This window comes from Necator americanus, chromosome IV (assembly GCF_031761385.1).
Source record: "Necator americanus strain Aroian chromosome IV, whole genome shotgun sequence".
Classification (NCBI taxonomy): domain Eukaryota; kingdom Metazoa; phylum Nematoda; class Chromadorea; order Rhabditida; family Ancylostomatidae; genus Necator; species Necator americanus.
In genome coordinates, this window is record NC_087374.1 from 11612199 (window position 1) to 11637906 (window position 25708).

At 39.1% G+C, this 25708-nt stretch overlaps 1 protein-coding gene across 2 annotated transcripts in view; it reads right to left on the reverse strand.

Annotated features, from left to right (window-relative positions):
• Positions 1-196: 196 nt before the first annotated feature.
• RB195_000973 (uncharacterized protein) overlaps positions 197-25708 on the reverse strand; it is a gene marked incomplete at both ends in the record, with an annotated part of 43490 nt that continues 17978 nt past the window's right edge. For both annotated transcript variants that reach the window (XM_064197542.1, XM_064197541.1), the window contains 21 exons: positions 197-346; positions 416-547; positions 1113-1202; positions 1267-1365; positions 1443-1571; positions 2695-2807; positions 2890-3027; positions 3330-3441; positions 3494-3655; positions 5407-5547; positions 5960-6163; positions 6216-6278; positions 6333-6511; positions 6657-6734; positions 7326-7458; positions 7633-7804; positions 7876-7946; positions 8004-8119; positions 10685-10869; positions 11023-11208; positions 12823-12949. In XM_064197542.1, the coding sequence (XP_064053422.1) occupies positions 197-346; positions 416-547; positions 1113-1202; positions 1267-1365; positions 1443-1571; positions 2695-2807; positions 2890-3027; positions 3330-3441; positions 3494-3655; positions 5407-5547; positions 5960-6163; positions 6216-6278; positions 6333-6511; positions 6657-6734; positions 7326-7458; positions 7633-7804; positions 7876-7946; positions 8004-8119; positions 10685-10869; positions 11023-11208; positions 12823-12949 (2780 nt within the window). The remainder of the gene's footprint in view (positions 347-415; positions 548-1112; positions 1203-1266; positions 1366-1442; positions 1572-2694; positions 2808-2889; positions 3028-3329; positions 3442-3493; positions 3656-5406; positions 5548-5959; positions 6164-6215; positions 6279-6332; positions 6512-6656; positions 6735-7325; positions 7459-7632; positions 7805-7875; positions 7947-8003; positions 8120-10684; positions 10870-11022; positions 11209-12822; positions 12950-25708) is intronic.

A 25708-nucleotide genomic window follows, 5' to 3' on the forward strand; every position in this document is an offset into this window, starting at 1 on the left:
GATATGCATTAAAACAGCATCCTGATTATGGCACATTGAGTAAACTGAAGTGATCTCAGGAAAGAATCTTCGTAAAAACACCGGTAATCAAGTTGACATGGATCATGGCAACAAATAAAAAACATTCTATTAGTGATTAAAAAGAAATATCAGCCCGTTCTCATTTGACTACTCTTTCTTAGGATCCTCAGAAAATCTAAACAAATAAACACCAGAACACGAAAAGACTATACATAAACCGGAGAGAACGGGCAGAAGACGGTTCATCCAAAGAGTACTGCGGTCCAAGGCGAATGATACGAGGAGAGCTAAGCGGACCCAATCCACCAGAATTGTAGCCAGCCACCTAAGTATATTAATTCTGAGACAAATTGAACGTAACGATATTTTCATCCACATTTTCTCAGTTGTTTACCTGGATAGTATACAAGTACATCAGTCTAAGGCCATCTAGACGAGCGCTTGGCCGTTCAGGATTCGAAAGTCTATTGATAGGCATGGTCAACACAACTGCTTCCGAAGCCGTCTCCGACACGTATACAAATATCTAAAATTTCAGTAGGTATGTATTTAAAATTGTTTGTTGCATCGATTTCAGATTAGTGGATTCCGTGATCTGCTTGAAAAGAACTGGTATCGTCAATTGGTTAGGCTTGATTCTTGTAGATGATTCGCGAACAGAATATCTTCAAAGGGATTAGAATCCATAAAAATAAAGTTTGACAGCAAAAAAAACTAAGACGTTATTCTCTTTTATTTTCCGGAGTACATACTTCTTCATAGGGCGCAAACAATGTGCACCATTTTTCGTTATTTGGTAGGAGAAATTTTACAGCAGTTCCTGGATGCATTGAATAGCCATTGTCGGAGATACATTTTTATATAATTCAATACCTTGTAAGTGCAAATACCATGCGCATGCACTCTGACAGAAAAAGAACTCTTCTTGCCCCTAATTTGTCCCGTGACTTCGCAAATCTAATTACATTACAAATTTGACAAATTTCAAACCTTTTAAATATGACAATGACATTGACTCGGAACTATCTTTTCTGACAAAACTTTCATGTAAAGAAAATTCTTCCTCCAGTACAACAACGGCCAGCGCTAACCTTATATCCAGACGTCTCGTCAGTGAAGTTTGTGTCTGGAATATTTATTGCTGTCCATTCGATAACGGTTGTGTATCCTACGTCATCTTCCTGAAGAAAAGAACACATAAGCAAAGCGTATCGAGAAGACGAGAGGTGATGGTTTACTGTTTACCAAGGTTCTGAGGGAAAGCTTCTTGATGGTAGGAGCTTCAGTAGGTGGTTTTTGTTTGGTTACGATTTCCACAGGAGCGCTAGGTTCACCTTGATTGTCCTAAAAAAGAGGACACATCGTTTCACACAGTGCACAAGATCCAGAACTCGAATCTGTGATGGGCCCAAAATGGTTACCTCAACGTCAAACGGGCGCAGTATACAACTGTATTTACTGTCCGCACTTAGTCCTCCAAGGTCCCATTTGGCAAAATCAGCTGAGACAGCAACAACGATCGGGTCGCTGCCTTCGGTGGAGCACGAAAGCTGAAATTTTTGAAGACGGATACATAGTAAACGTTGGTCAAGACAGAAGCTACGCTACTGTGTGGTATTTTTCAAAACATGGAGGAAAAAGACATAGTTTGTACTTTGCGATAATTGCGATGCCCACGCAACATTATTTGCGCACTGGCTGTCCAAGTTTAGATGTTATAGGCTTGCCATGCATCTTATAACTTCAGTGTTTCGTCGATTTACCAAGAATGGGACGCAGACAAATCCCGGTAATCCCGGAGTAAAAGAAATGGAAGCGATAAAAATCCTACGAATACAATAATAAATACAATAGAAGGAGTTAGTGAACCTAAGGAAATGGCTAAGGAAAGCATTATTAGCGTAGGTTTTCACAAAACAGCCAAAAATCCAGTCATGAATCGTAAAGAAGAATCACTGTGACCGACGAGCTGGCGCCGTGTCAAGACATCAGTGAGCTTTGACATAAGGAGGCAGATGCAAGGGGATCGTTGCTAGTGTAAGGACATCGTTACTAGTAAAGATCCATCACAATCTTAGTTCTACTCAAAAAGTACTACACGAAAGCAAACTTTTTACAACGTTTTTTTTTGACAAATAGAGCAACAGTAATGAAGTAGTTAGTCAGTAGTTAGTTAGCTTCAACCTACAGTACACATGAAGTCGACATCTCGCTGCGGGAAAGTTTACAGGTGAATGAGAGCAAATGTGGAAAGGGTTAAAAATGAATAAGTTTATGAAAGTATTTAATTTGAATAATAGCATATTTAAAAGTCATTCCTGTTATGTTTTCTTTTTTATTTGATGCGAATATTTTGCATATTGGAGGGTCTTCGAGAATTATGCATTTCCTTTAACCACAAAAATACGTGAAGCACATTATTTGATTCCCGTCAATTATATCCATACCATTCCCGATCTTTAAAATGTCATGAAGCGTGCGGATCTCCTAGAGTCCCCATCTATAATTATCTTCAAATCTAGTCGAACACCAACAAAAATTAGATCTTCACATCGCTTCGGATCGACTCCTATTTTTATTTCAAAGATTGCCACTCAAAAGAAAATTTGGAAACCTTGTCCTTACAACATGAAAAGAATATGAGAAATAACTATTTTATATTCATAATGGTACCTGCACAGCTCGCGTTCTCCCACATTCATTCACTTTGTCCCATTCCCATGAAAATGACGCATGTGTTGAATTCAATACAGTGGCGTTTGTGAAGGATACCTGTCGTGGTTCTCCTGAAACGTACCAAATTCCATTGGAATATTTATTACACATAGTGAATCCGTAGACTTTCTAGGGAACTTAAAAGAACTGTACCTTTGGTGTTTATGAATGCCACTGTATCGGTGCTGGTAAGACCGATTCCTTGATCGTTAATTGGTCGAACGGAGAAAACTAACATTCGACATTCATCTGTTGCGTTCATCCTCACAATTGCTTGCGGTGTCTTTGTTTCTGGAAAGGTAAACGTTTCAAAGGCTGTACAGCTTAAAGGCAGCGTTAGGAGAAATTTTCGAGGTAGAGCTCTCACCACCAGCAGGTAATAGAAAGAACGTAGATTATAAGTTTGAGGGTGAAGGGGTGCAACCAACCAATTACCCACAAATCCGTAATTAAAGGCATCAATCCGCACGAGGTCTGGGAAAACACTTCCGGCAAGATGAGAACAGATTGAGGACATGTATCGAAATAGAGTGGAAAAATCGGAAACTCGAAAATTCCCTCGAACGCTGCTTTTAATCAAGTTAATAGCTTACCAATGTGATAGGAGTGGAACTTCCGTTTCCCCTCTGACTCAGACTTAGCGTCATTGTTATCCTCTAGCGACCAAGAGAGACGGTAACGAAGATGTTCGCCGGAATTGTGAACCTAAGAAGTGAAAAAATAGCTCACATATGGCGTAAAGATAGAAGTCAACTACCGTTTCCACCGGATCCCATTCCACAAGAATTGTGGTGTTGTCGAGTGCTCTCCATCGCAACCCTTCAACAGCTTCGCTTGGCGGAGCTGGCGGTGTTCGAATCCATGGAGTTGGTGCGGATGGGTCGCCCATCGTCGCAGAGTCAACCGTTCGCACACGAAACTAAATTCGGCGAACATTTTCTCTTGTTTTTCTTCGTTCTGTTTCACTTAATTGCGCACCACAATCAGGTAAAAAAAAGTTATTACCGAAGTGTGCGCTTTGAAAAATACCAGAATAGTTGAATAAAATATTCCACAAGATCATTTCTTAGGAAGAGTACTTTCAGAAAAAAAAACAAGCATGTGTTTTCACTACCTGTCATGCTTCAAAAGTAGTAATGAAGTAATGAAAAATAAAATAAAGGATAGAGGACAAAATTTCTGGCGTGTCAGTCCGCTTGGGATACGCCAACGCCTTTACTGCAGTTCGTAACAGTTGAGATTTTGGAACGCGTTTTGCTCTATTCAACGACTTGCGGGGACCAGCCGATGTATCCAGTCAGAGCTTTTATTCTCTCAGACAAGTCTGGAACCAATTTGTCGACCCCAGAGGAATGGAAGGCTTGATTGGCACCGAGCTGGGTGCAAACCTCCAACCGACGCAGACGCAGCGGAACACCATAGCGACTGGTCTACATCCGCCTCAATGTATAAAATAGGGGATCCTTTTAAGCATGAAATCCATTCATCTAACTCAAAGAATCAATGATCAGATCCATTCGCCATCTTATTCAATCAATTCTTAAAAAACTTCACCAATTTCGCAAAAAAAAAATACAATTGTAGGAAATTGCTACCAAGTTGCTGTATTTACACCATGCTTCACAAAGTAAATTCTCAGTTTCTTCTAGACTTACTTTTAAAAGTTCTACCCTCTTTTTTGTCCTCATTATTACTTTTAGAAGAAAACTTTAGTGTGTTTTTCACTGTTTAACTACCAGACGAATAAAATTAGCCTACGGAGGTGTTGTGTGGTGTCATGGTAGCAGGGGAGTGCAGACCAGGAGGTTTTAACGGCTTGCTCTCGTTCTGAGGCCCTTAACGCTTACATATCCACTAGATGGATTGCTGTGTTTTTTGCACATTTTCGAGAGACTGTAACTAATGGGATTTTCGCTCCAAATTAGAACAGAACAGATATAGCACAATGGTAAGAGGATAGCATTGTACAGCGTGTGCACGATCAATAATTCGATACCGCTTGAATCCAGCAATCCAATGAATTTACATTCATTTTGGTGTCCAAGAACTGGTATCAGATATGACTGAGAAGAAAACAAAAACACTGAGCTGTTAGATTAGCTAACCACCGCTATTCACTGTGTAGATGGCCTATAAGTCCATGAACTTTTCCGATTCTTAATCGAAGTCGAGCGTGCCAATGCATCGCAACAGAATTGATCAACGTCAATCATTTTATCTTCACCCTTTTAACCTAAAGTAAAAAAGGATGAAGGATAAAGTGTCTGGCTTAATCGATACGCTTGGGATGCGCAAACGCGTTCGCAACAATTCAGAATCGTGTAGGTTTACGCGTTCGTAATTATCTTAAAGAATGACTCGAGTGGCTAGCTGATGTCAGTGTCAAGTCAAGTCGGTGTTTTCATCCTCCTAAACAACTCTGGTACCAATTTATCGACTCCGAAGGGATGAAAGACTTGGTTGGCACTAGATCGGTTTCAAACCATCGATTGATCGTGCAGTCAGAGCGGAATCTCTTACCGGCTGCACTACACCCGCCCTACATCTGTCAAATATGTATTTACAAAATGCAAGCTAAGTGGGTTCGAGGCGTTAAGTAAAGCACGTCTGGGAAAAATTGTTGATTTTTGTTGATATTACCGTTGTCTTGAGGTAAACGCATACTATTACCTGATAAAGTGTGTTAGGAGTGAGACTATCAAGAGTAATGCTTTGCGATTCTGTCTCAGCGACGACTTCTCGAGGAGCAGGCCTCCATTGTCGATCTTCTTTAGTTCGGAGTTCAACCAAGTATCCTCCAGATGCATCGGCCTGTAGACATTTATCTCAGAATTTGAAAAATATCAGCTACGGAAGTTATAACTGACAGCATCACACCGATATTTCTGTTAATCATGCCGTGCAATCATACTGATTTTTTAACTTCATCATCAGATCATTTTTAAAGGCATCACCCTACAAATCTGGAGTGGTACTTATTTCTGGTGGAATATTCGTATACGGGGTCGTAGATTATGGGGAGGAGGGTTCCGGCGCACTATTTTCTACAAGGGGTTGGAGCGCGCCACATCTTCCGTGCCGTTTTTTACGGCAATTAGGAAGAAATGGACGGAACCACACCCCGGTCTCCATAATCTATCCCGTATACGAATACTCCACCTGAAATCCGCACCACCTCAGATTCGTGGTATACTACCTTTAACGCATCATCGTTAAAACCCACCTCTCCACTAACTGCATGATTTCTTATATCTCGATGAGTACTAGTTTTCTTCCATGCTAATCGCACTGCTTGCTTCTCCTGTTCAACTTTCAACGCAAGCGGTGCGGGTAGCAACTGCTTCGGTGTTAATTCCAACGTATCTTCACCGTATAGCGAAAAACATGCCACCTTGTTGGGACGCTGACCCATTCCGGCAGGCGACATCTGAAATGTCAAGTGCTATCGTGCCATCTCTGTATGTGGTGCTCCTAATCACCTGCAGGTCAACTTTTTGCACAAGACGACGTCCCTGCACAGAATGGCGCATATGTTCGCGGAACTAAAAGCGAGACCTGTTACGGTAGAAAATTTCGTTATAAAACGATATTTTTACTTTTGTCTTAACATGTAGTCCCGATAAAGAATCCAAGGAACGATTGTCAAACGTCCATTTGAAAAACGCTTCCGGACAGTCGGACGGCGTTCCGCAATCGATCGCTACAGAACACGAGATGTTCATAGCTTCCTCAGGCGATAACGAACCTTGTGAGTCTACTTGCACTTGCGCCTTATCTGAATGGTATAAATATCTTTCAGAAAAAATAGAAATATAAAAAATGTTCAAAACAAGAAGTTTAAAGAAGAAAAATAGAGAAAAGATAAAAAGGAAGAATTTAAAATTATCAGATCAAAATGTTTTCAAAATAAGTATCCTCACCTATAACTACAAGTTCCATCTGTGCATGGGCTTTCCCTAATCGGTTATGGGCAGAGCAGAAGAAATAACCAGCATCATCTGCAAAATGTGCCATATGTTGCAAAAAAGAAAGATTTATAACTAAAAATAAAAAGTCTTTGGCGTCTCGGTCCACTTGGGATGCGCAAATGGATTTTACTGCAATTCGTAATCGTTGAGGTTTAGGGGAGCGTGTTGGCCTATACAATGACTTATGGGGGCCAGCAGATGATCAAGTCAGTGTTTTTATCCTCCCAGACAGGTCTGATATCAATTTTTCGACGAAGGATGAAAGACTTGGTCGGCACTAGGGGGTTTCGAGCAATCGATCGTACGACCACAGCGGACCTCTTACCGACTGCGCTACATCCGCGCTCAAATTAAAATAATGGAACAAAAAATAGCTGTGAAAATGCGAACAAATTTGACAAAAACCCCTAGAAAAACAATATTTTAAACTTCGCCGGCAACAAAGATTTGCTCCACAGAAAGAAACACAATTCCAAGGATACAAAGCACCTTTTCCTTTTTTTCCAATTTCAAAAAAGAAAATCTAGTATAGCGTATTGTGAATGTGAATTATACACCACCAAGACGATTACAAAAATGCAAATATCAATTGATTTTCTGCGATAGGATTAAAATATTCACCATGTAAAACGTTTTCGATAATCAGCACTCCGTGATGATCACGAACTCGTCCCTTGTGTGGTAATTTTGCGCCACCAGCATCTGCCCATCTGCTATGTCCTTTCGGAGATGCGTAATAGAAACAGGGAATGGACTGAAATTTTTAAATTCTCATAATAGCACAAGGTATCCTGTTTGTCTACAGATAAATTCCCTTAGACTTTCGTTTTGCTGTTGTTTTTTGCACTGATGTTTAGATATAATCTCTGTTTTATAATCAACCAGGTTGATTCAAGTGTTTTACAGAAAACGTGACTCATTAACTCACCACCGAGCTCCCATTTACCGCAAATAATTTTCTAGGCATAGATTGACGTGGGAATACGGGTGGTGAGTCACGAACGAGCACGTAGGCTGAGGATGAGGCCAGCCCAACTTCGTTGCTGATGATGCACTGGTAGACACCCGAATCCGTGGTTGTCGTGGAGTTCACCGTCAAACTGGAGAAACGACAATCATACTCAGCTCAATGAATGCAAAAAAAAAATTCATGGTAAAAAAATATCCTCACATATTTTGATCGACGTTAAAACGTTTTCTTTGGTGACTAGGCATGAGCAAAGGAACAATTGGCTTAGCATCCTGAAGCAGAACGAAAATAATTTTAGAAGTAGTTAGAAAAAAGGTTAGAACCCTCACCTTGAACCATTCGACGGTCGAATGCGCATCCGTGGTTGAAAGAGGACATTCGAGAGTGAACGTGGATTCCGTTGCGACTAGCCTGTCCGCCAACGGTAGAATGATTGTGGGAGGAGCTTAAATTCAACAAGAGGCTATAAGTTTGGAACACACTGTATCAAATGTTCATTTAGGAAACAAGGAAAAATATTGTGAGCTGGCTAATGAAAAGAATTTATTTTATGACTGATTCTTGTCAGTCCAACAAAATATTCTTTCCTAATAAATTTCTGGAATGTACTTCACAACAAAAAAATAAAGGAAAGGAGAACATTTCTCCGATCCTATCTCTGATTTATACCAGTATATTATTTAAGTATGAGGATGCAGGACAACGTAGGAAAAATCTCTGGAAGTGGAAATTTGTTTTGCTGCAAAACTAAACTATAACTAGACATAGAAATGGTTTGAATGAATCACGTCGGTTGCAAGAAGGAAACGTGGAATTTTAAGAGGTTGCAAAAAAAGAGAAAAATATCACGAATTCTTCCTGGCTTCTGAAAATGTCCAGTATTTAGGATCTGTTGATGTCGACATACTTCCCTGTCACCAGTAAAAGCTCATCTCGTGAAATATCAATTTTGTTGTATTACTTTTGTGAAACTTTTTAGTTTTTTTTTTGAAACTTTGTATCACGCTGAATCTTTTAAAAACTAGACCTATCTAACATAACCCTCAAGTTAAAAAATATATTCCTCACGCGAATCTAAAGGCAGATTGCCACAGAACTGATGGTGTTTGGAACTCCACGGATAAGTAGAGTTGCTATTTTGATTATGAACGCGACCACGCTCAGTTCCCCGTAGTTACGCAGACGAACAACGTAGGAAACATTCTTGTCGCACCGAATCCTCCTACGAAGCACCTAATAACGAGTCTGTAAGCGAGTTGGCGAGCGAGTTGGGAGAGTTGGCGCCAGAGGCCCATTGACTGTCCGTCGTAGACCCAGCGCATCATCCTGCTGTCTCATATCCAACACGTTATTAGGTGCCTTTTAGGAAAATTCGATCGACAAATACGTTTCATACGTCTTTTTTCACAACAATTAGAGAGAATTGGGTATGATCGCGCTCAGACTCGTGAGATACAGCATTGTTTGTTCATGGAGCGATCCCATTAACCACAACTTCGTGATGTGCAGCTTTTGAGAAAGCAACAATAACCACAAAACTTGGAAATAATTCCATAGGTTCAAACCTTATTAACATTTCATTCCCTGGAATTCCTTTTCATTAAAGGCACCACCCTACGAATCTGAGGTAGTTTCAGGTGGAGTAATCGTATACGGGATGTAGATTGTGGAGAGAAGGATGATTCCGTCCACTTCTTCCTAACTGCCGTAAAAAAACGACCTGAAAGATGCGGCTTTGAGCGTTCCGGCGCGCTATTTTCTACAACTAGTTCGATTGGAGCGCGTCAGCTTTGTCCACGCACCGTATCTTCCGGGCTATTTTTTTACGGCGATTAGGAAGAAATGGACGGAATCACCCCCTCTCCATAATCTACTATGTATGCCGTATACGAATACTCCACCTGAAATCCGTACCACCTCAGATTCGTGGAGTGATGCCTTTGAGTCACAAAAATCATAGTTGTTGGATTGAAAATTTCGACTTCTATAGTGCCGGACTCACTAGACTTACTAATAATGCACACTGTATTCTCTTTAGTATTTTCCCCTTTCTTTCCAACGTCACTGGAGGCAGCTTTCTGGAAGATTTTCTACATTATGCTGATCTTTCCGCTAATATATGGGACTCGAGACGTAGTTCGCAGGTATCACAATTGAGCTAAGAAATATCCTATGCAAATCCAGTATCCAGAGACATTAGCAACACAAAAACATCACCATTCACCCTTATTTCTCGGGCGAAACAACTCTTCGTTCCCATAGGATCGAAGAAATGAAACCATCTGGATTCTCTTCAAAGGCATCACTCCATGAATCTGAGGTGGTGCAGATTTCAAGTGGAGTATTCTTATAAGGGATGGTAGATTATGGAGAGGAGGGTGATTCCGTCCATTTCTTCCTAATTGCAGTAAAAACCGGCCCGGAAGATGCAGTGCCGCACAGGGCTGGCGCGCTCCAGTCCGGGCCGTTTTTTTACGGAAATTGGGAAGAAATGGACGGAATCACCTTCTCTCCATAACCTACTATCCCGTATACGAATACTCCACCTGAAATCTATACCACCTCAGATTCGTGGAGTGATGCCTTTAAACTACTACGAACAAGTAACCCCTCACACTTGTGTAGAAATTCATCTAATTAATTTTACAAGTTTCAAGAGTTGCTTTAAAGAGTTCAAAAAGTTTGTAGTAAGCTTTGAGTGCTAAAAATCCCTTTGATTCCTGTAAAAGCGAAGGTGTTTCGCGTTTTTGTTGCAATACTTGCAATTTGCAATGCCTGAGAAAACCCATGAAAAATTCTCATGACGGTGTTTTTTTTTAAAAAAAAAAGAAATCTTTTGCTAGATTAACTGTTCGAAATACAGTCAGCACCTTGGGTAACTTCAGCAGAAAAATGTGCTTCTTAACTTCGGTAGATACGACAAATTAGGTAGGTCTGAGGAGAACCTGTTCACTCTATTATAGATATTTATAAAAATAAACTTATTAAATATAATATCTGCTAAACCAACTTCTTAGAGAAAGAGTGACCTCTCCGGCTGCCACTCCGAGTGAATTCCCGGCTGAGCACTTGTATCGACCGTTGTCTGAAACTTCGGCACGGTCGATCCTGAGCACTCGTCCGTGGTGCATGGAGACGGCTTTTTTATTCACTCGTCTTCCATCTACTCGACTCCATTTGTACACCGGTACTGGACTGTAATAAAGTGCACAGACAGTAATAATATTATAATAATTAAAATGATATAATATTACATAGTAAGTGTTCAAGGCAAACAGCTCTTAGTTCAGAATATAGAAATATCATATCCTCACTTAAACCTTGGAATAGAGTACGGATTTCACTCACTTTCCGTAGGCAAAACATTCCAGGTATACTGTAGATCCTAACGTAGGAGCTTCAGGGAACACTTGTGGTTGGGAAGAGTCGATGCGTGGCGGGAATGGTGTTTCTTGTGGAGAAGGGACTTGTAGCCGGAAGAATGGACCATAGTGCCCCGATTGCGTTGATGATAGTGAGAGGGAGCAAGCGTAGCTGAAAAATTTATTTTTACCGTCAGTTTCATTTTATATTAAAAATTCAATATTCACCCGTTTTAGAACTCAATTATGCGCTTTCGAGTACTTTGTTTCATGTCATATTGATGACTTTAAGGATTACATTTGTACAATTTACGTCCCAATAAAAAAGGTCGTGGTGAAACTAAAATTGATGAAAATAGTCAATTTTTTGCGGAAAAATGCTATTTAGAGAGCTACCTAAAATATTTTTGTCGAAGAGATTCACGAAAACTACGCGAACATAAAACTCGTGAGCAAAAACTTTTCGAGTGGACACAAGTGGACACCTCCTTTTCAAACAAAACAGCAATATGAGAATCCTTTCCAACAAAGAACTGTTGTTTACACTGGACCGCTAAATTTATCATAGACATTTAAGGAATGTTTGTTCATCGGATAAATGTGCAGCATGTACATACAATATTGTACGAGAATAGCAACAGCTACAAAAAAGCCCAAACCCCAATTCAAATCTTCAAAATTTGTCACAAAATCTGGAAAATTATCCTCGGAATAGGTTTTTTTTGTTCCATAAATTTCCTTATTTACAAAAATAAATGATTATCTTAGTTTTTGTGAATAAGGAAATTTAAGAGTATTTCTTTTTCATTGTTACGATTTTGCTACTCACTTTCTTTTCGCCACATGAGCTTTGAATGATCTGAAGGTGGTGAGGAATCAAATCTTATTCCTACATTTGAAATATTTTCCTATTAATTGCCTCTGCTGACTAACAATTGCACAAAGATGGTTGTTCATTTACAGAGGATGAACCGTTGCAAAAAAAAAAACTTATTGTAGAAATTAAAATTAGTTTTTTTGTTGCAAGAGCAAAGCTCGTAGGCGATAGGGACTGTTACATTAAGGCAAGAAGGTCACGCTTTAGCCGAAAAAAAAAACTCGATAAATAAATGCTGTTGTTTGCAAAGCAAAATCGTGATCAAATTGTTGGAGACAGAGACAGAAGGTGTAAACGAAACGGGCAACCACGACCCTCCATTATTTTGACGCTTTATGGGAAAAAATCAAGGCAAAAAGGGCTTGAAAGCACGGTACTTCCATACATACTTCCTCGTGGGGCCCAGTAGGAAAATAAGGTAGAACAAAAATTAGAGTATTTCTTTTTATATACGTATAAGTCAGTGTTGATGTAAACACTTTAAGAGACAATAAGAGACAAGACAGTAAAGAGTTGTGCTAATTTTTTCAGTGGACCCTAAAGGGGAGGAGTTTTTTTTTCAAAGATTTCTAAAACCTGTCAAATTTGCCCCACAAACTATTACATTTGTCATTTATTTTTTTAAATTCGTATCCAAAACAACAGTACCAACCAAAAACATGGAGCTAGAGCATATTTTCTATTATTTTGACGACCACTTGTTGTCAAACAATATGACAACAAGAGATGACATGATATCTTTAAAAAGTAGTGATTCCATCTGGATGTGAGAATATCGCAAGAGAGTGGATTTGTAAAACGAGTGGCGAAGGATTTTCTCTTAAGACTGAATTTTTCGGTAACCCAACAGGTTAAAAAGAAACTAAAGCGGAGAAAGAACTTTCAAAGGCGAATCGAACTCTCGCCTACCTTGTCTCATCATTTTTAGTCACATAGGAAAAGTACAGAGTCCCGTCCAACGATACAAGTGTTCGTTCTGTGTTCGGCAAAATCCGATCCGTTGATGAATCGTAGAGCCAAAGAAATGAATACGATTCTGAAATTTAGTGTAGTGTTAGCCTATCTCTGGAACATGTTTTTTCTGGGAAGAAAAATTGGATAATCTCACCTTTCTGGAGTCTACAGAATATATGAACTCAGCTAAGCACTTGGGCACACATCGATACTCTCTACTCGGTACTACTTTGGCGCTACTCTGTTAAAGCCCCTATGACCACCTCCCTTGTGACAAGTCACAAAGGTTCTCGTTTTTAGATTAATAATGAGGACATTTTATCAGCGGCACACCGGGATCGGACGAACACAAATTTGTGCGAGTGCTGGTGCAGTGAGAGGTGTAGTAAGTGTGTTGAATGTGCGAATTTGGTGCTATGTACAGTATTTGTGTGGAAATGGAGAAGTGTGAAAGAATGTGAAACATGGGAAGAAATCAAAGGAGAAAAAAAGCATGTAAAAAGGGAAACCACAACGAAAGGACGCTAGTGTTACTGCAGATCACACCAAAAATAAGTCTCCTTTAGGGGGTTAGCCTCTCTTTTCTGGATACAACGATTATACGGCTCATTCTCACCGATTATGCGGCAAAACAAACATAAGATGAAAGGTAATCAGCTAGCGTTTTCTCGTTTCCTGTCGCTTCCAAAGTCAGTTAAGAATCCTGAAGCTTTTCTGAACAAAATGACGAAGTAGAAATCTAAGTTTTTGAAAGTTCATTCCGAATATTTTCAAGAGGTACCATTAAATTTTTGGAATGACAGTTCAATTCAGTTCAAAAATCTAGGAGTAAGAAATTAAACATCTTCTCTATCTGGATCAGTCACCTGCGTACGTAACATACATTGCTAAGAACCCTTAATGGAAACCACTCGAAAAAAATTCTCCTTCCTGGAATTAGAAACAAAAAGAAATGCGGATCTGTCCATTACGTAATGCGATGCTAAAAATAGTCGGAAGTCAAGGAATTTTTCTTTTATATGAGTCTGATGGATTCAGCATCTTTGTGTTTCCGTTCTCGGCCCATCATATTCACACATATCCAGGGATGGAAGACAAGAAAAAGGGGTGATGCCAGCGAAATATCCCTTCAAAGCAGGATGTGTTTTTTTCGCACGCGTTTTTTTTGTTTTTTTTTCTTCTAAGCGATACCTCTAGTAGTAGTGATGAGCATGAGTAGGTCAGTAAGTCTTCCTTTTCATTGTTATTCTTTTATTTCACTTTTTCATTACGGGTAGCTCTTGATTTTTTCTTGTAACACCTAACGAAGCAAAAGCTGTTCGGACAATGTCTGTCTCTTTTCACAAATCACCCTTTGAAACGAAAGACGCCAAAAAGTAAATGAAGGAATAATTAATTTCGAAAATTCTGTAAACACTTTTAAACTGTATTCATACTCACATCACAGTAAGCATCGACGTCCGAAAAGAAACAAAAGATCCTGTTGCGGCTACAAAATGAACAATACACTTAAGAAATACTACAAATGTGAAGTGCGAGTGCTGTGGTGAAAGTGCAGATGCTAGTGTGCGAGTGCGATTGTGAGTGAGTGAAAAATGTTCGTGGACGAACACAAGTGCGAGTGCTTTGAGTGTTCGAATGAATGTGTTAGAATACGAAAATCCATGTGAGTCACATAGAACATCGGTGTTTTGAAGGTTCGAAGATCCGAAGAATCCGAACCCGAACGGAACGCATGAGGAAGAGTGACGAATAGGGGGGTTGTTCGGGGGTAGATTGCGCCGCGCCTCGAGTTTGCCCCTCTGGGGAGGAAGACGCGCAGCTTGAAGTCGTAGCACAGCTAAATCAACACAATCTCTCTAATGAAAGCGACATCGGCTATGACGAGATGCTATGACGAGAAGAATATGACGAGGAAATAGTGAGCAAATCAAAGAGCTCCAGACGTATTGAGGACAACGAACGGAGGTGAGAGTGAACGAACGAGGAGTTAGATAGTTGGATAGATCGCCGACAACTCAAATAATGACACACGAAACGACCTCTCTGCAACATTGTGACCACTGTACAGATCAAGTGCGACTATAGAAATCGTGGATGAGTGTGAGCTCAATTTTGTGGTGGACAGGAGAAAAAAGTAGCTGCGATGTGAACAGTGTTGATGCTTCAGCTAACGGAGCTCAGTTTACAAGGACTGGTTGAACGAAATGACCAGGCGAGAGAGCGGGCAAACAGGTGAGTTTTGGAGAGAAAATTCTTGAGAGCGTTAACAACGGACGCGATTGCGCTACAGTCGTTCGGCTATGGGCAACGGCGAATTTGAATCCTAGTGGAAAGTAGGCAATTGACCTGCATACTTTCGATTTTTCGTGTAACCGTTCACCATTAACCATCTACTTTTTCAAGGACGCAACCATTACTTACCGCAAGTGAATTATCTCAAACATCAGACAGACAGACAGAAGGTTATTTGATTTCGGGCACTCGCAAATCGAGAAATTAGGGAACGCCATGCAGGTAAAAATACATTTTAACGTCTTGGTAAGTAAAGTCAGTCTTAAATAAAATTTTTCTCGGGCTCTCAGCGCCCGTGCGCCGTTGACCTTTCGGGTCCTTTGAGCGCGTTCACGCATCTCAAAGAATTACAAGAGTCATGGAAAATAGATGAGCAGTTATGAGCGACAGGAATCAGGTGAACAAGATGGTATGACTTAAGATTTCCCGGATAATTAAATTAACTAATCTATTTACTTGTTTGTTCTGCAAATAACTCCCTTATATCAAACAGTTTTGCGTTGAAATGCATGCATGGATACCTGCTTTCAAGGACAGCTCTTTTTTTTCTGAACGATTTGTTTTGATTGCGAGAAATCCCTAACGTGGACGCGATCAAAACAGTATTCTCGACCAAAAACAATTCGCTGCACCACAAGTCAATTCATCATAAGATTACGCTTGAAGATTAACTGCATCGTGTAAAACTGGTTTAATCCAGATCGCTCGGCGACATCCATAACTAAAATCGTAGTTGGAGCGGCTGGCTAACGCTGAACAGTGGAGCGGTAGTAGAGACTTAAGTCTTTCTGGTCGAATCTCAAGCGAAATAGCTCTTTTTAAGTTCAAGGAAGACGTATTATGCCGCCGCATGATCCACTTATTTATGCACGACTAAAAATGAACAGCTGAAATATTTCAGCTCTAATTTTCATCTCCCAAAAAAAAACTTTTCTAATTAGAGACCGAAATAAAAAAACTTTCAAATTACGGAAGAAAAAAAGAAGAAAAACTGGCTTTTTTCAAACAATTCAACTAGGAAAAGATGGCTAGGATTCTCCTAAAAAAAGGTGAGAAGTTTGAGCAATAACATCTCAAACAATTATTTGAGATGTTATTGCTACATCAGGGAAAACTTGGTTTTTTTTTCTGCTTACGCAGAAAGCGGACACAATTTGTGAACATTGAGAGATCTTAAAACAAATGTGTTTCTTCAGCTAAAACTTGGTAAATTATATAACATAATAATAAATAATAAAATAAAATTTTTACAAACCTTTCCTTTTCTTTACTGAAAAAAATCATTCTACTCAATTTTAAACAGCTCACAAATTGCTGCCACACGCACTGTATCACATATCCCAAATATGGTTCAATTTAGAAATTTCAAAAAAAAAAGAGAATTAGCGGATTTTTTTTTCGAATTAGACAAAAGAACGAGTGAAAATAAATGGTAATGACCCAGCGGAATTTCTAGATTATGCAAAGTAGAATACATATGCAGAAAGCACCTTCATGCAGCTGTATTTACGGATGATACGAGGGAAAATCTTTGCAGTTTTTGCACGCAATCAATCAGCTACGTATGTAGATATTGAACGAAGATACACGTAAACTACGAAATAGATCTAAGGATGTGATATGGCGTTTGTGAACTAGAAAAAAACGAGTGAAAACAAACGAAGTAAATGAAAAACCTTTGAACCATGATAAACGCAACCAAAAGGATTTTGAGTTGCCGTAACTATATTATTTTTTCTCTAATCTTCCTAATCCTAACGTTTGAGTCAAAATTGCACTTTAACTTTAAATAAGGATTGGGATGGAATCTAAATGAAGTTGAATCTTGTTCTCGAAAAACAGTTGTTTTCATCGGTTAAGAACTTGGTTTATTTCCTGTTTTTTTTTTAAAGAGAAAAACATGGGATTTAGATTTCAAGGCTACGTTCGTTTTGAGTGGCGGGTGAATGACATTAAAAAATATGTATGAGGACTTTGCTCGGGGAAAAAGGGAGGTGATCTGAGAAAATGCAACAAATTAGCTGGATAGGCGGGTGCAGCGGGAGAGTTGTTGGCTACATCAATGGGAACATCTAGGCTGAGGGACAACAGGTGACTGAAATGTTTCATGGTGAGTAGGTTGTTCGAATGGTGCAACTCGGTCCCATAGGAATAGGCGGATGTGCATTGGAAAGCAAGGATTTGCATGTTAACGAACAATGTGTGTGTGTGTAGACGACAACGAAAGCACAAGAGCGAGTAGAACGCGTAGGTCGCGATGAGAATCCCGGCGGATCAGCAACTCACAGAGTGAACAACCACACATTTTAATAACAGCTCAGCTCAACGCGACAGCAGAAAGCTCTTCTCGGGAATGATGGGACAAGATGGACGGGAAGTCTCGACGCTGATTGGCCAAATTCGGGAAGAAGTTCGTCTTTTCGTCTTCTTTTCTTCAAACGGGACATCCGTTCTAATCAAGCAAAGTCGAACGAGTTTCAGAACTTGCATTAGTCAGTGCTTTCCTTTAAGGCAGTATATACAGTGCGAATATTTAATAGTTTAGTAAGGTCAGCGGGATGTAATCGGACTGGTCATTACATCAATCGTAGCATGTGTTGTTTACAACATTACGATCAATCGTATTACATGTAAAAACAGCTAGCAGGATTGCAAACAAGCAGCGAGAGCGGTCGTCGGGAGGATGGGGAAAATATGTGATTTCATCAAATACCGCTGCTATTATTCATTAAGTTCTTACTCATTTCTGACGCCGAAAGTGGGATTTGATGGAATTGCAGGGATCTTCAGAAAAAAACTCGACAATTTGTGGCTATCGAGAGTTCGAGGTTTAGAAATGAGAAAACGAACGAACGATTACCGAAAGAGCGCGTAAAACTAAACTCGGATGCGTTGAAACAGCCGTGTGCTTCGAACATGCTGCAATCTAGCAAGCTGGATGAGGACATTCGTCAATTCTTACAACGCCAATTAATCATCATGAGGTTGAAGGGCAGATCAGCTTCGTCGGATTAAAGCACACTACACGAAATTGGACGGGCTCTAGGGGATTCGAGAGAGGCACGCGGAAAGTCGAAGAAACTCGCCGCAGCCCCAGACGGAGAAAAAAAACTTTCGGCTAGTTTATGCATGTCCAAGCATTGAGTTTATTCTGAATGAAAAGATGTTTCGCTGATACGAGAAAGAACTGATATAATGGGTACTTCAAATATATCCATCAATATTTCACAAAAAATTCTCCATAGCTTATCCTGAAAAAGATGTTCAAGTTAGTTCTGAATAGTGAGGGTGATTACTTAGAAAGTTAGATGCCTAAGTAGCCAGGGAAGTAAGGTTTAAAAGAAATAAGAATCATTGGAGCGCTACTGCAACAGATCCAATAAAATAAATTCACTAACGTTCTCCACGGTTTCTAGAAAACCTAGAAATACTTCAAAAGTTTATTAAGAAAACTAAAAGCATATCGTGAAAGTAAGAAAGTTTATTGGTCGTTCGTCATGCGCTGAAACAGCTGTGAATGAAAAACTACAATTATAAGTCTGCGTGAGGAGTTTTTCACGGCTTTAGAGCGGAGGTTTAGCATTTAATAGCAACATTGAGGCTTTATAGCGTAGACGAATAGCGAAATGAAGCGGAAATTCTAAACCAGCATCATCCGGAAAGGTCTCATCCACAGAAGTACACGATCTGAGCTCTTGAATCTAATTGAAAAGTCAGGACATGTATGAAACTTCATTGGAACTTTCGTATGGGAAAAACAGTCTTAACAGTATTTACGTGGATTTCTACGGAGATATTGCACATAAAAAGGGAAAAGGGAAATGTTAGAATGTCCTAGATGAGAAAAGTAGTGGATGAGAAAATAAACAAAATTGCTGATGGTTCCCGTTTCCCTCTTTCTCCCACGCAGTTGATATTTCTTCAGGTGACCAAGCAAAAACATCGGTCAACATGCAAGCCATTGGGGAGGTGGAGGTACTTAACTTGCGGTCGTAGGTTGAGGGACAGGTGAGCGCTGCGCTGGATCACTAGGTAATACTATCTGATTTTTGTTTTTCAGTCAACTAAGTGCGTAATCTGAGAATGAATGTATACCGCGAATGAGAGTTTACGCGAAAATATTTCATATACATAACTAGGCACGATCAAAACAAGTTTGATTCGTTTTTTTTGGCGAGTAACTGCGAATATCCAATATTGGTGGGTTTCCTTTTTCGTCACGGTTATATAAAAACAAAAATTATAAATAGAATAAGAAATAATTGAAAGAAGAAATAAAGATTAAAAATAGGTGACGAAAATAGATTCTAAAGAAGCTCTACTGTGTTGTCGTTATATCTAGAATCTATCCATCTCTAAGGATTAAAGGCATCACCCTACGAATCTGAGGTGGTACGGATTTCAGCTGGTATTCGTATACTGGAGAGTAGATTATGGAGAGGGAGTGATTCCGTCCATTTCTTCCTAATTGCCGTAAAAAACGGCCCGGAAGATGCGGCGCGTGCACAAGACTGGCGCGCTCCGATCGAACTCCTTGTGGAAAATAGTGCGCCAGAACGCCTGAAGCCGTATCTTCCGGGCCGTTTTTTTACGACAATTAGGAAAAAATGGACGGAATCACCCCCTCTCCATAGTCTCCCATTCCGTATACGAATACTCCACCTGAAATCCGTACCACCTCAGATTCGTGGAGTGATGCCTTTTTGCGAAATTGCTGTGGTTGTGTCTTTTCCTGCTTTGTTTAATATCAGTGGTAAATTTGTGGGAATAAGCAAATAAATAAAGAAATAAAAAAGTGGAACTGGAAAAAAGGAATAATGATGGACAACAACTATCAAAAAAAGACAATAAACACCTTTTTTATTTACTGGAGGTTTTCCGGTTCAATACAGTATCCTCGACTGCCGACTTTCAGGTTTACTACATAATTCTACTTTGCTCACCAGATGTTTTGTTTACTACAGAACCATGCACCGAGCCATGAGGAATTGACATCAGAAGCAAAAAAAGGTTGATGCGTTAGCTGTAAGCAAATTTCTCGCCGTCGTAAAAGTTCCAAACAATACCACATGTTTGTTTCTTATGGAACAGTAACGCCAAAAGTAACCAGAACGTTTTTCTCAGAGCAAAAAGGAAAACTTTTTAAGAAAAAAAGTTTTTTTCTTAAAAGTAAAGTCTGGCTATTCTCAAGAGCACACATATCCGGGAAAATGATGTATAAATATGTAGTGTACAATTCGTTACTGTAGGTCCTTGACACCAATTTCCACCGAAGAAATTTCCAACAAGGAAAGATACGTTACTTAGAGAACAATGATATCATACTGCAAAAAACAGCTTTCAAAACACTCTATCGAAGTTTCTAACAAATTTTCATTTATTGTTGTTACTGTGTTACTTATGCTTGGAATTATCGATACTGACTGTGCCAATCTCCAATATTTGTTCAAAAAAGTGAACACCCAAAAAGTAAACAGTAAATAATAGTAATAAGTAATAGTAAATAGAGAATTAAATAATTTTCTTCTGAATAATCATTAGGAATTGCTGGCATCTTGATATATTCAAGCATTCACACCCATAAATAAAATAATTCATCAAGTATATTAATATTATTAAATAATATTTTATTTAAAAAGATTGAGATTCAAAAAAATACACCACGAGTGGAAATCTAGTATTATAACTACAAAAAATATGTTTTCGATTATTTCTTTTCAAAGGAACTGTCCATGTTAGGAATTGTGTAAAAAAGCTAATATTTCTGTAAAGACTCCTCGAATATTTTAAGTGACTTTTCATCGTTTACCGATTATTTCCATCTACCGTATCGTCTACAGATTACGTATGGCCATATGTTACGCACTCGAGAAAAGTTAAAGTACTAAACAGCGACAGTGTGGAGGTCATCGGCGAAATTATGTATGAGCCAGCTTTTTTTCCCAAGAAGAAAGTGGAGTGCAAAAACTAACTTTTAAATTTACTGCACAAAATTACGTGGAGTTCAAGGTGTGTGCACCGATGTGTGTGAAGTCGAATTCGAAGGAAAAAAAAGAGAAAAAAATTAAAGCTATTATATTTAAACGCATATTTAGTTGTTTATCGGGCATTTACCACGCACTACTCAATAAATTTTCCTCGACAAAATAATTCGCTAATTCGTACGACGGCGAAAAGCTATAGAAACTAAAGTAAAGTACAGGCGCGCCTCAAAAGGAAACAAGAATCATAAATCACGTCCTAAAAATTGCACACATAATTTTGCGCTCATTGGCGGATGAATTCATCATAAACTTGGAAAGTACGAGCAGTGAATAGAAGTACAGGATAAACGTGGTAGTCAAGTAATGAGGCGGGATTTTTTCCCGCAAAAAAACCAAAAAGTGCCATGCATTCTTAGTAATGATCCTAAATTAAAAAAATTTTCTGTGGTCGCGAGTACCAAAAAATTTGGTACTCGCGACCACAGAAAATTGTGAAGTTTCTTAGCTCCGCCCACATTATGCAAGTGATCCGTAAGCTATTTTACCAAGAGAAAAAAAACGAAAAAAAGAACTTATGTCAACACTGAGGAGACTGTAGAAAGATTCCGACAGAAACGAGAATTTTGTTTTTTGTACGCACTATTCTTCGGTAAACAATCCTATCGTTCAGTTAAATTGCAACCGTGCAAGCAATGTTGAGAAGGGCAAAAGCAGATGTTCAAGTGTTTTACAGGAAGAAATCCCTGGGAAAAAAACTAACAGAGTGAATAATGATGATTGCTACGTGCTGTTGGTTACTTGCTCGCAAATCTCTCAACAACAGCTTAAATTAGATTTAGTAGCTCGCCTGTGCTATGGGTAGCCTCGTTTTGGAAACAAAATATTTGTCGCATAAATAAATATTTCATGGATGAAAGAAAAATAATGGGATAAAATGGAAATCGTGCGTTCTAAGTCAAAAAATGACCTAAGAAGTGGAGTAAATTGCTACGACCTTTCCGTTGTCATAAATGGTTTAATTTATGAAGGTATTTCGAGAGGAAATGAATTCTGTGAAGAAGATTTTGCAGCGTCGATTGACGGAGTGGTCATGTGATGGAAAGTCCAAGGAAGAAAAAATTCTAAGGGGTAGCGGCAGTGGAATAACTTTAAAAAAACAATGAACAAAATCCTTGAACAGGCGTTATGTGGTGGGCGCAGTTACTCGGATTTGTTCACCGGAACGGTACCTCTCAATGCAAATCTTGAAAGTGAAAAGACGCAGATCTACAGACGATTCTGCTCAATTCCAGAGTATTGACATTAGAATTTCGTGGACTACCCAGTGGGATCTGTACAGGGAATGGTTTTGATCAACGAAGGCAGAACGGCGAACAAAAATAGTTGTCTTAGGGGATTTTCCGCCTCGGAGAACTGAATGCTCCAAAATCCTCCAAAGAAAAAAGTTCTCTCTTAAACTGATATTCACGGCAGTAAGAAAAAGACTTCTTATTCGAGTTCAGCAAATCTCATTTACTAGCAATCAGTCCTGGCCCAAATCAGTCTCAGTCTAAGTTTTCCAAACCGCTGTGATTCGATTTTGGATAGACACAATGCTTCTAAGCTGGTTTTCTCATGAGATAATAAGATAAAGACTAATACTAGAGGTACAGAAAAGCAAATATGTCTTCTTTGTCAAATTATCACTATTGTTGTTTATTATATTATTATTATATTGAGCAAATTTCGATTGATTATTTTATTTTTGAAATATTTTTTATTTTCAATCAGTCGTCAGCAGTGGTCACCTTATGAAATCCTTTTGCCGTCCGACAGTCAAATTTTCAACCCTAGACTAATGAAATTTGATTGTGGAAAATTAAAATTGAAAGGCGGATATTGTTTTCTAAATTTAGGAAATAAATTAAGAAGTGAGTTTTTGTGTATTTCTCAAAAACACCGTTTCTTATTCTCCTATGACGTGTCCCATGATTTTAAGGGATAAGCTGGAAAGCGAATGGGATATTACAGTAGTGCAAACGTGTGTAACTAGCTAGAACGACCAAATTTTCAATGACACAAACAAACAGACGGCTTCTGTTCGATGGTCGTAAAAACTTCTTGGAAGTTTTCCTCAAGTGCTTTCAATGAGTGTTGAAGTACGTGGGTGGTAGATGACTGTTCGTTTCAAATTTCAAGCTTCTGTTACAAAAAGAAAAAGGTTTCAAATTTCTGAGCTCTTTTCACCTCAACACTTGCTGGTTTGGTGCAGTTCAAAAAAAAGAATGAGATGTGTAAAGAAAGTGAGTCAATCGTTCTTCATTGAGCTAAACATAAAAACAGACATAGAATAGATTTCTGTTGTGTTTACTTTGAAAAGCACCAGAAATTATTCAATTCTTAAGTGTGCCGTGATCGTCACGGATTAAATTATTTGAAGAAGTTTGCTCACTTAAGGATGTCAAACAAGATTGAGAATTTAGGACTATCCAGAATGCAAACAATCCTCCTCACTTCATCCGTTATCATTGGAAAGGGAATTTTCGAGGAAATAGAGTTAAAATTAATTTTTCATTTTAATTTTAAATTGTGAGTTGAAATTGAGTTGTGAAATTTCATTTAAAATTTCAGTGGTGAGTTGAAATGAAAGAATTTTCATAATCTATTAATTCTTTGAAGTAGTGTTCCCTAAAGAAAGTAATCAGAGAAAAGAAGTCAATTAAAATTTAATTAAAAGTTTTCAGGGATAAGCGTTAAGATGCGAGATGGTGAGGCTCTTACAGTATGCTGAGCTCTGTAGACCATACAGTAGAGGACCACGCTCCTAGAGTAGATTCACTTCGGTTCTTCTTTATCCTCTAACGCTCCTAGAGTAGATTCACCTCGGTGAATCTACTCTAGGAGCGTTAGAGGATAAAGAATAAAGTGTTTAGCGTTAATCAATCCTCTCCAGATGTGCTCACGCTATTCTGCCATTCATTCGTTCATTGTCGATGTCATTCGACTTCAATTTCAGAATCGTTTGAAATTTTATGAACGCACATCTGGTGTATACAATGACTTGTGGAGCCAGCTGTTGTATTATTTTGCTCTTTTCATGGTCCTAAACAAGTCTGACATCATTTTTTTGAATTGGAAAGGTGAAAAGTTTGATTGGCTATGAGCAGTTTCGAACTTTCGAGAATATAGACACTGCCTAACCTCTTACCACTGCGCTACCCACACCTTTTCAAGAAATTTTTGCAGTCATGTAGATTTTTGCGCTCAAAAAGGCTACAATTGATGTTCGTTCATTTCTGCTGCATATATGCGCTTAATCCAGTCTTGTGAAGTAGAAGCTTGAGTTTTTACAGTTTTTCTAAATCAAATGAAATAACTTGTAGTTGTAGGACTTATTAAAATTTTGTAAAGCTATTAAACAAAATTTTTAAATCACTATATGGGTTTGGGCAAAAGTATCGAGTTGCCTATCATTTCATAGAGAAAAGATGTACTTTATTTATTTAATTATCTATCAATTATTTAATTATCTGCATGGATTCCTTTCGAACTTTAGAGCAAATTCCATCTTTTCAAATTAGTTTCAAGCTATGCAGAAATGTGCAAAAATAGTCATGTGCAAACGCAATTCCTCTTTAATTATGCCTGAATGCATACTCAAATAGGAATTTCAGAACTATGAACTATGAACTAGTTAACGCTATGTACAGCATGCGATGCTACCATAATCTATCAGGTTATCCAGGTTGCTGATTTATTTTTGCAGTAAATGCTCACATAAAGCCGGGCCAAAGCCACCTGAAACTCGACGTAGTTGCGCAAGCGCCGGCGCTCAAAAGAGCGCAGCGGAGCACAGGGCTAGGGTCCAGGTGAGACATTCCCTGTTGTCACTGATCGCTGCAGAAGGAGTGAGGCAAACGATGGTCCCGCGTCGAGCCGTTAAAGGCATCACTCCACGAATCTGAGGTGGTGCAGATTTTAAGTGGAGTATTCTTATAAGGGATAGTAGATTATAGAGAGGAGGGTGATTCCGTCCATTTCTTCCTAATCGCCGTAAAAAACGGCCCGGAAGATGAGGCGCCGCACAAAGCTGGCGCGCTCCAGTCGAACTCCCTGTAGAAAATAGTGCGCCAGAACGCCTGAAGCCGTATCTTCCGGGCAGTTTTTATGGCAATTAGGAAGAAATGCACGGAATCACCCTCCTCTCCATAATCTACTATCCCTTGTAAGAATACTCCACCTGAAATCTGCCCCACCTCAGATTCGTGGAGTGATGCCTTTAAGTTGACCGCACCGCTTCGACCGCAGCCGCTTACGCAACTGCACCGAACTTCTTGTGACTTTTACTCGACTCTACCCATTACTTGCCTGTATTTTGTAAGACATGGTGAAGAAAAAACGAAGAACTTCAGAGGATGTTTGCAAATTTTAATTGAAATTTGAATTTGAACCGTAAGCAAAATTAGAATGTGTTCCACTTTTGTGAATCCAGTGTAAACCTTACATGGGAGAGACCCATACACACATACTCCAATATACTGATATCATCTGTCATAAGCTTTTGACCTAAACTCACAGACGGC